Source organism: Drosophila miranda (assembly GCF_003369915.1).
Source record: "Drosophila miranda strain MSH22 chromosome Y unlocalized genomic scaffold, D.miranda_PacBio2.1 Contig_Y2_pilon, whole genome shotgun sequence".
In the NCBI taxonomy this organism is placed as follows: Eukaryota; Metazoa; Arthropoda; class Insecta; order Diptera; family Drosophilidae; genus Drosophila; species Drosophila miranda.
The window spans coordinates 28,693,253-28,703,866 of NW_022881614.1; the positions used below are offsets into that span (position 1 = coordinate 28,693,253).

General features: G+C 33.7%; 1 protein-coding gene and 1 long non-coding RNA gene across 2 annotated transcripts; both read right to left on the bottom strand.

Annotated features, from left to right (window-relative positions):
- Window positions 1-5,297: 5,297 nt before the first annotated feature.
- On the bottom strand, window positions 5,298-5,927 carry LOC117193607. Its single transcript, XR_004474639.1, has 2 exons — window positions 5,704-5,927; window positions 5,298-5,639 (listed from the first exon to the last, which is right to left on the bottom strand). It is a non-coding gene; the product is annotated as an uncharacterized LOC117193607 (long non-coding RNA).
- A 2,323-nt stretch (window positions 5,928-8,250) lies between these two features.
- Window positions 8,251-9,035, bottom strand: LOC117194083. The gene is made up of 2 exons (XM_033398719.1): window positions 8,607-9,035; window positions 8,251-8,499 (listed from the first exon to the last, which is right to left on the bottom strand). The coding sequence occupies exons 1-2, from the start codon at window positions 8,905-8,907 to the stop codon at window positions 8,450-8,452; spliced, it is 351 nt and encodes a 116-aa protein (XP_033254610.1). The 5' UTR covers window positions 8,908-9,035; the 3' UTR covers window positions 8,251-8,449.
- Window positions 9,036-10,614: the final 1,579 nt, after the last annotated feature.

The window sequence follows — 10,614 nt, forward strand, 5'->3', positions numbered from 1 at the left end:
TTATTTACCAATTTTTGATATGCATTCGGATGAATTAAAATAACTTTGGTTAATTGATGCTTATTTTTAAGCATTGTTCAATATTTTTCCAAAAATCCCCGAAAGCAATGAACTTATTAAAACAGGTAAAAATCCTCCTTTTTGGATGAGAACTTTTCTCTTAGACTTTATTGACCGTTTTGGACATGAAATAAGACGTAATGCATTTTTATACTTTTTTAGAGCATATAGTTGCTTTTTTGATATCTTATGATTCCCTCGTAGAGTATTCAACACTATCTCCACTAATGCTTTTACTAACTCAATGTCACAATTACTTATAATTGCATTTCGAAGTTTATTATTTGCCCTTTTGAGCACATACAATAAATGTTTGTTCGCTTTCAGTCGATTTAGATTCTTTTTGTAAACCATTTTCATCTGAAAAGCAAACCGTATACTCAGAATTAAAAATATGTGTACGAAATCTAAGGAGATCATTTATTCCCTGAGTAAGATCAATAAGTAAATAACCATGTGGTTCATCTGTCACCTCCTTATATATTCTGAAGAGCTCCTGAGAATTTTCAGGATAAATTTGTCTTGCTAAGCATTGAAATTGTAGCTTATCTCTAGGATTTTTGAACGCAACGATGTATTTTGTGTTTAGTGAAATATCTCGAGTATGTGATGATTTATGAAATATATTTTGTGTAACCACTATTACGGATAAATTCCTGTGGTGTGATCCTTTTGTAAATAGCTCACAGACATTTTTATTAAATGCACCCATCATTAAGTCATCTAGTATTAAAAGAATAGGCTCATGATTTTCATTTTCAATTGTTTCGGGAACTCCTTTATAGTATTCGATTGTGTTAAAATTTGGCTTCATGCTCCTCTCCATAACACCAAATTATTCGATTAATTGAAATGCTCAGCAAATCATTCCTTTTGTTTATTAAATTTTCTAAAAACGTTGTCTTACCAGATCCTGAAGGTCCGCAAATAAGCATTGTAAAAGGATGTATAAATTGCTTAAACATTTTTGGGTTATGTTTTATTTATTAATATTTTATAAATGTTTTCTAACATCTAAGATATTCTAATTACGCGTCTCCTGATCGCGCTTTTTGGGGCAGTTTTTTTCTAAGTGAGTATCAGATCCGCAATAATTACAATAAACAACTTGTGTGTATCCGCTTTTGTGAGGATCCTTTTGAAACAAACGCTTAAATGAATCCATTTTAAACAACTAGTTACTACAAGTGCTGAATATAAACTGAAAATCTAAACATATGAGTCACTATTACAGTAGATAGCGTAGTTAGAATTTTCCAAGATAACAAATAGCTTAAATAAATTATTTAGAGCACATCTCAGAGGAATTTTTTTGTGGATTCTACAGTTTGTAAAAAAATTTGGATAAAATGTGAGACTTTTTCCTATATCGATATCAATAATATTATTTGTTAAATACTTAGATAAAAACTTTTTTTTAATTTCACCACGTACAATAACGGTGCTAAATCTATTTAGTGGTGAAAGTATTTCACCTAAACTTAAATATGATATTTCACCATCTGACCATTCCAATCCATTTATGGTTTGACGATTAATATTTTGTTGTTTAATCATTTCATTATCCAATTCATTCAGATGATATGGTGGTTTGAAATGAAAGAAGTTTGGTGTTACTGTTCCGGTTTGCATAAACGCCAATTCCTTAATAAAAAGTTGTTTATTATTTCCAAAGAGATATTGAAAATCAACTATAACGCTTGAATTCCTGTCGATTGTGTTCATGTTGGGTTGAGATTTTGTAATAAACTGAATGAGTCGTTGATTCCTATCTCCTTTATATACAGCCCAATTTAGTAAGAGTTCTTAGTTTAACAAAAGCATTCAACCCAAATGGACACGCTTCAATCAAAAAGAATTAGGTCCACTAGAAAGAAGCAGGATCACGAAGTCATTTTCGGTCTCGAATATTATGTAGTACATAATTTAAAACTTAAATGCGGTTTTTCAACTACAAGAAAATTCACTCCAATGATATGGATGCAGCAAAGCAAAAACAATTTCGTCGGTTTAGATAAAGATGAATGGATGCAATTGGTTACATACAAGGAGTATATCCAATTGAAACTTGATCAGTATGATTTTTTGATGCCTGATACAATTATAGACCATCCATTATTGCCCACAATTAAGTGTAATTTTAGATTTCGAAAATCAGATAAGCAGTATGTGTTTATAATAAATCAGTTTGGAAATAAAATTGAATTTGATAGTGAGTCCTGGAGATTGTTTTTAAGATTAGGCATTTTTTTTACCACATTTTTATGTTGGAATACGATACTTAAGCAACAAATTATATACCTCTACTATAATAATATTATTTCTAAGTGTGCAGCCTTACAAAAATTTGATGTTCAACTAGCTGATTTAGACGGTACTTATGATAGAAATGTGCAAATAGATTTAACCCGTTTATGCTTTGAAATTTCAAAAAAAAATGTGTAATCAAATAAAACGCGATGTTCTTGAGTATAAGCAAACACTTTTAAATAAGCAATCATCCCAACATAACAATAGAAAATAAAAATTATATTAAAAATGAGTAAGCAACAAGTTGTTAATGAAATACATAAGCCTGCTAGAAGAAATTTCATTCGTCGTAAATTCGTACAAAAGGGAATTAATGAAGGGAATTAATGAGAACATTAAAAAATCGTATGTGGAAAATCTTTAGTATGCAGGGTAATCATACGTGGATTTATACCTTGCATGACTTACTAAAAGATTATAATAATTCATATCACCGTACTATAAAAATGAGGCCTATAGATGTAAACAAACAAAATGAAGAGTTTATTTTGAAAACAGCTTATAATATTTGTAAGGTATTTCCTAAACACAAGTTTTCCATTGGTGATCCTGTTAGAATAAGTAAATATAAAGGTATTTTTACAAAGGGCTATGATCCAAACTGGACAACCGAAGTTTTTAAAATTTTAAAAGTAAAGTCTACTAATCCTGTAACATATGAACTGGAGGACTATAAGGGGGAAATGATCAAAGGCTCATTTTATGATCAAGAACTCCAAAAAGTTAAAGATGAAAATGCTTTCTTAGTGGAAAAAATACTCAGAAGGAAAAAAGAACAAGTTTTTGTTAAATGGTTAGGTTTCGATGAAACACACAATTCATGGATAGATAAAAAGAGTATATTAAAATAATTAAGCACGCAAAATATTTATCAGATTTAATTTATTTTTGTGTATTTTTTACATTGAAATATAGTTTTAATTATACACAAATTAAAAAATAATAATAATATAATGTTAAATTTACTTATACCATATTTTGTGTATTATTACTAGCACCTAAAATATTTTTAATTTCATAGTGATTATGAGCTAATGTTGAAATACTATCAGGTAATATAAATCTATTGTCATCCTTATAATTTAGACTTATCTTATTTACAATTTCAGTATAAATTTTATGACCTCTACTTCTAATAACTCTCTGTTGTCCATAATAAGTTTTTTTATGTTTAATGCATTCAATATAATGAGTATGAGTTAATCGTTTCACTACTGACTTTTTTACGCCTTTAACCTTTTTTACGTTATAGTCAGTGTTATCATCTTTAGCAATTATATATGAGTATGCTTTCGCTTTTAATCCTGCAAACGACGTCATTATTTTTCCTGCATTTTCGTCTTTCATTAATCCAAGCTCTTTGTTATCAGCGAGATTGATACCGAATCTGTTTGAGGCTAGGTAATTGGTTGTATCAAAGCGATTAGGATTGAATTTAATTAAATCATAAAAATCTTCTTCTGATGATATAATAAATGAATCTGTATCCATATAGAGTATTTTTGATGATGGACATTTTACAGAATGAAAATTATAGAAATAGTCATACATTAACCATTTTGAAAGTTCTAGTACACTAACTCCAATGAATATGGGCTTATCATAAAAAATTCGGGACTTAGTTGATTCAATGGCAGCCAAATTATCTCCAAAGATTTCAACACTGTGGAAATTATGTCTTGTTTTGCGTTGTCTAAACCCTGCTGAGTTTTGTCTTGAATCATAATGCTTAACTAATGCAACCTCACGACGTTTTTCTACATTCTCCATTGTTTTACCGTAAACGGCATTAACCATTAATTTGTAAAAGTTTATCTCAAAGTCATTGCTAGCTAATTTTCTAAGAGATGTGTTGAGGTCAATATAAGGTTTCAGCCAACAGGACTGATTAAATGATAAAACTCTAGATATTTTTTCTAAAATCATACCTTGCTCTATACATAACTGTAGCTGCTTCAAATGGATTATATAGTTCTTTTTATCACTTAAGTCAGCTATTAGTTTTGTCTGCTTTCCTCCTGGTGGAATCTTATTTTCGGGGCAAAAAGGTAAACTATTATGCTTATTATGAATATCATCAGGATATCGCATATCTACTTCTAAAATATATCCAACATCACTAGATGCCGATATGCTAAGAACGTTGAAAGATGAAATTTCATCGTTACTTAGAAATTTAAAATTAGAAAATGGAAGGGGTTGACTCATAGCCCATCCATATAAGTTGTTGGCGTCAATATATGAAAGGAAATTTATGGGTTCGGTAGGCTTAAATTTATTATTTAAATATTTGTTATTTGCTGTTGCATTCCGTTGAGTACATTGGGTCAACCCTCCACGAACAGCAGTTTTTAAAAAATTATAAATGTCAGGATCACTAACAAGTTATAATTCTACCCTTGTGTATTTTAACATTGCATCCCATGAAACTGAAGGAGCAGTAACATAATTAATGGGGTCTAACCTGTACACTCGGGAACAAAGAATCCTAAAATTCTCAAATACATCAGCAAGAATTAAAACATCGCTTTCCAAATATAATTTTAAATAATCTCTAATAGATTTGCAATTAAATGCGCTCCAAACCTTCTGAGCAAAGTTGTAGTCTTCAACACTACATTCCTCATCATTCAGTGAATTATAAAAATAATCTCGCGAAGGAAGCAGGGATTCATCAAATTTTTCAAAACTATCCAAATAATCATAGGGAAATACTCCCTTTCATCGTAGCATATCAAATTTTTCACCTTGATATTTAGTTTTCAAAATTTTAAAATTCGCTATGTTCATATAACTAGCGAGTTTTTCTAAGCTTGAATTTAAAAATCTATTTGAATCTATATATCTAATTTTATATTGATGAAGATAAGATTCATCGAGCTTACAATTTTGAGTTAACGCAATATATAACTCTTTATTGCAAGGAATGGGTCTTAGTTCATCTTTTATTGACGTAACAAATAAATGTATATCATAACGAGACAAGTTATGAAAAACTACCGGGAAAAAGGGATCGCTTAATCTAAATGTCTGTTTACACAGCTTATGAATAGGACCTACATATTGTCCTGTAAACTGATCAAAGAATTTTTCTCGATCATCATCAGAAATTTGTTTCTCGCAGGCATAGCAATCACCGTGTTCCTGATAATCCTCATCCCAAATGTTAAACTGATAGATTGGTTTTTTATAGGACTTCCAGTACTTCTCATAAAGTCCATCGGTTTTCATCCTAAGTGCTTGACAAAATTTTTGGATACAATCCGGTCCTGAAATAACGAAATCATAATGTTTATGAGTTTATTGACTTTGCTGGAATGTTAAAATATTTACCTTCGTATGTCCACATCTCATTTAGATGTTCATTGTATTTATGTACAATATAAAATGATGCTGCACATGCTGTATGCCTCTGTGCCATAGTAGTTGATGATTTTGATGGATCATTAAGATTTATATGGTAATTTTCCAAAACTGCTTCGATGTCAGCATAAATTACTACTGGTGGAGATAGTTTTTTAGAAAAACTTTTGAATACAGTTTTGGTATTAGGTTCAGGATACTATAAAATTGCAAGCAGTTCTCGCAATAATATGCAGTATTATGGGATTTACTATGTTGTGAATAACATAATTTTCTCATGCACGTTATATATGCATAATGCATCATTTGCATATTATCACTATTAATTCCAAGCAAGTTTATGTGGTGAGTCCGAATTTTCTTAGTCCTCACTGTGGGTCCCACAACGTTTTTTCCATTCTCATCGACTTCATAAACATTGATGCTAAAATCCTCATTTGCTGATTCGAATCGCTTGATTCCTTTGCTTGTTATTGGAAACTCAATTCCGGAAAAATTTAATCTTACTCCTTCATAATAAATGATGTCTTGCCGTATGTTTCCGCACCGATAGGATGATGGTATTGTTAACTTATCTCGGTAAATTTTTTTTAATGCTGCTGTTTGATATATAGTTTTAAGGTGTTTTTCATAGGCCAATGATGCTAAAACACACCACTTGAAACAAAAATCATCGTCATTTTTAACATTTATGAGTGCATTTCGTGACTTAATTTTTTTGGGAGCTTGGATAAACCTGTTTGCAGCGATATGCTCTAGTTTTATCATGGTAAGTTCAAAATATTTAAAACACTTTATTGCCCAACCTGAATCCTTCTCCTGGAATTCACTGCTGAGAGTTATCAAATTTTCTATGGTATCATTTAGATGATCATCAATCAGCTCGTTTTCATATATTGGTTTGTATGGAGTAATGAAATGCTTCATTGTTTCTGTTAAGCTTTCATCATCAGTGTTTTTAACGTATAATCCATATACTTTTAAATTGTATTTTATGGATCTGTACTCACTCATGCAGTGACGCAATAAATTGATAATATCATTTTTGCAATCATGAAAAAACTCTTTTAAATCAATCTGTTCACTTTTATTTGAGTGAACACGATATGATTTTAAAGGAAATCGCGACTCCGTTGAAATTAAAATAACGTTTTCATTTTCCTCTAGTTGAGCTGCTCTTGCATTCTTATGTTTGTCCGACATCATATGGCGTCTTTCCCTAGACGAAGGGTAACTTTCACCGCAAATTGAACAGTCAATAATCCTTAGTTCCATCGGAGTATCCAATCGAGGCCGTTTTGAAGCTCCTGACGTTGAAGGACCTTGAAGATCACTTGAATTAGATCCTTTGCTCATAAGAATCTCAAAAGCATTCCTAGGTCCCAAGCATGCTTCATAATGACTATCAAACTCTATTAAGTCGATGGACTTAGAGCAAAGATCACACACCACATTATTACGATAATCAGAGCATCTCTCATAATGAGATTGAAACTCTGAAAAGTCAACGGAATTATCACACATGTTGCACTTAACTTTTGATGCCATTTTAAGTTTTTTTTTTTTTTTTTTTTTTTTTATCGAACTAACCACTTTCACTATTGAAATAGGACTAAGGGTTTCCTTTTTAAATGGTATCTTTTTAGGCCCCCAAACACCTTCTTAATCTTTTATATCCAAAACAAACAGTACCTGCTCACAAACCTGTTTCAAACGATTCCTACTGGGTCAATCTAATAATATGAGGGAAAGGTTACAACCTCTATTCTACCTGAAATCCACTTATTCTTTTTATGTAATCCTCACTTGAGGATGGTAAGAGAACACAAACTAATGGAAATATATACAGGAGCACACAAAGAATAAAATTATAATAGGAAGACATAAAAATTAATTAAGCTACTTATATTAAATATACGGCCGTCCCTTATCCTTTACTACTTGGTGGCGCCACCTATCGGTGATAATGTGAACTAACTTCGATCTCAATCCTGTTTCTCAACCATGTAAAATCCTCTCAAATCGATCCTTCGCTCATTTATATTCTCTCTCCTCCCTCTTACTGTCAATGAACCTGTTTTTACGATTGGTCCCGTGTTGCGATTCAAACAACCCTCAAACAGGTAGGTCATCCCTTTGCAATGAATCTAATGTGATAGTTTAGAGGTATTTTTTAAGTGTTTCCTGAAAAACGGATTCGATGCCCTTGAACCTTTCTTTCTACTTTCTCTATAATTTATATTCCTCCTTTGTGTACCTAACACTGTCCCATAGCAAAATGCCTATATAATAACTACTATATAATAACAGTTTTCTGTTGGTGGGATCAAGGGGCACAGCTGCAAAGCATTGCTACGCACAACCATTCCTTCTTATTCCGCCGACACTCATTATTGTTGAATGGGATCCAATCCTTGGACACCTTGGGATCCGATACCATGTGTGGCAAGATACCTTCCTCCTACATCCGACACCTCTCATGCTTAAAACGATGGCACTCGAAGAAGTAGTGAAGTTTTCGTGAGAGATGAAGTATAAACGGAGCAGAAAGATAGTGACTTTTAAAGGTCCTATTGCTACCAATGCGAACTTCGACATCCACTTGTCTACTGCCCCAAGAATGTGGTATGGCTATAAATATATATAACATATATAAATATTGAAGTGTAATACAGTTTAGCTAAGGCTATAGCGGATGCGCTTTAGTTCGGGCCTTTTAAACACCGAATAAACTCATTAGATCTCCATGGATGCACCCGTAATCACCTGAAAGCAATGATATATAGCATGATTAAGGAAGACTTCACCAAATTTGTTTAAAAAGGACATGTCCATTTGGCGTGTGATTAGTAGCACCGAAATGTTTGACGCACTTGTATCTGGCCGGTGACATTTTCTGGCCGCAGCTGTTGTGCTCTGCTCCGTTCTGGGGTGCGAGGGTTGGAGGTCGCTCTCCAGATTCACCCACCTCCAGTGCGAGTCGTATGGCGAGTCCTTTGTGACTTTCTCGAAATGCAAACTCAATCTCCTCGGCAGGGGACGCGCGGGAGTCAATATACACTGCCAAATGCACAAGACGCCCGTTACAAACGCGTGGGTGAGTCTAGAATCCTGATTGTGGCCGAGAGCCTTGGGGTTATTTGGGGTTTGCCTATGACAGATGAATTGGAGCATGTATCGTCGCTACAATGGCTGGCGTCCATTTCTGTACAACGTCAGCAAGGATTTCTGCCAGCTCATGGCAAATGTGAACGATGTTTCTTTTGAAGGACTTGTCATCAATGCTATAATGACTGGATCAAACCTAAACCACACCTGTCCATACAATGTGGGTGTTAGCATATCATCAACAAAGTGAAACAGTTTTAATTGGATCCATTTATTGCCATCATTTAGCATGATATCATACTGGATAATTTGGAATTCACAGACGGTTTGCTGAGAACTTTACCACTCCCCAAAGGCGACTATAAGATCCAACTACGATTTGCCACTGAAAAAACATGGAGAGTGCAAGTGTCAGTGTTTTTCGCAAGAGATGAACAATAATTGGATCGGATAGCTATGGACAGGTACTACAGGACCGGACCCTAGGGCCCACAGTAGCTGGCTATGTATATATTTATTCTATTCCAGGCACAAACATCTAGTACATATGCACATATCATATGTCCAAATTTATATAAAATACAGAACCTATCGTTTAGACTTGTGAAGTTTAATGGAAAATTAATAGATATTTACATTTTAGCTAAGCTTTTGCTGACACTACGCATAGTCATTAGGCAGTCGTAATCACCTCAATATTTGTTATTCGCATTGGTTTCGAAGTCACTAAACTATAGCTTCATTACCCCTAATGTGTAATCGGTTTTTGGTTGAATGGAAATGGTCTCGGTACAGCGTCAACTAGAATCTGTCTTTGGAAGGACTTGCCATCAATGCTATAATGACTAGATCCAACTTGAATTATACCTGTCTCTACGATATGAGTTAGCATAAGTATCATCCATAGCACGACATCTTACTAGATAATTTGGAGTTCGGCGAGGAGTTTGCTCGTATGATATTGCATACTCTTGTGCTGTAGAAAAATACATGAAGGTGGCTTTGATTTTATTTTGAGCACACATTTGGGCCGCTATATCTTCGGCGTAGTACCTGCTGTTCAATCAAAATCTCGATTTTATTGAGAATTTTTTGGATGAGGGGGATGTTTTTCTGATGTCAATCAGTTGGCAGGACTATCCCAATGAAAAAGACGTAAAGCTGTCTAGGCTAGACATTAATTCCCCTTCTTGGACGTTGAACGAATTCCCCTTGAGATTCGGTATTCGGGGGCAAACAGGGCTAGATCGGCATACATTTCTGTAATCCCCTTTTTCCTGAACCTTGTGGAAGGTTCCTCTCTCCTTCTACAGAAAAAAAAGGACCAAAGTTCAGATTATTTTCCACAATTTGCTCATATATTTATCAATTTCACTTTACGTTCAATACATTACAAAATTCACAATTTTAAAATGTTCTCCTTGTGCATGTTATCAAAGACTATACAATACCAAGATGTAGCATAAGGAACAAATGCTTTTTCAATTTTCGTTTGACGCTTCATTGTACGGGCGCGCGGGGCTAGTACTTCAATTCTCTTTTACGCTACCTTCGCCTCCGAAATGCTACTCGGCTTCGTCAATGCCTCGGTCAGCGTCGAGTCGGTGTCTCGAGAGAAAGAATACAAAAACAAAACAAAAACAGCGTGGTCGCTGATGTCTTTGGCGCGGCACAGTGGGGACTCAGCCGAAATAGTCAAAAAATTGTATGAGTGCTTTAGATAAATTTAATGTACGCATCTAATAGAGAATTTTCCAATCGAATTTTCAAGAT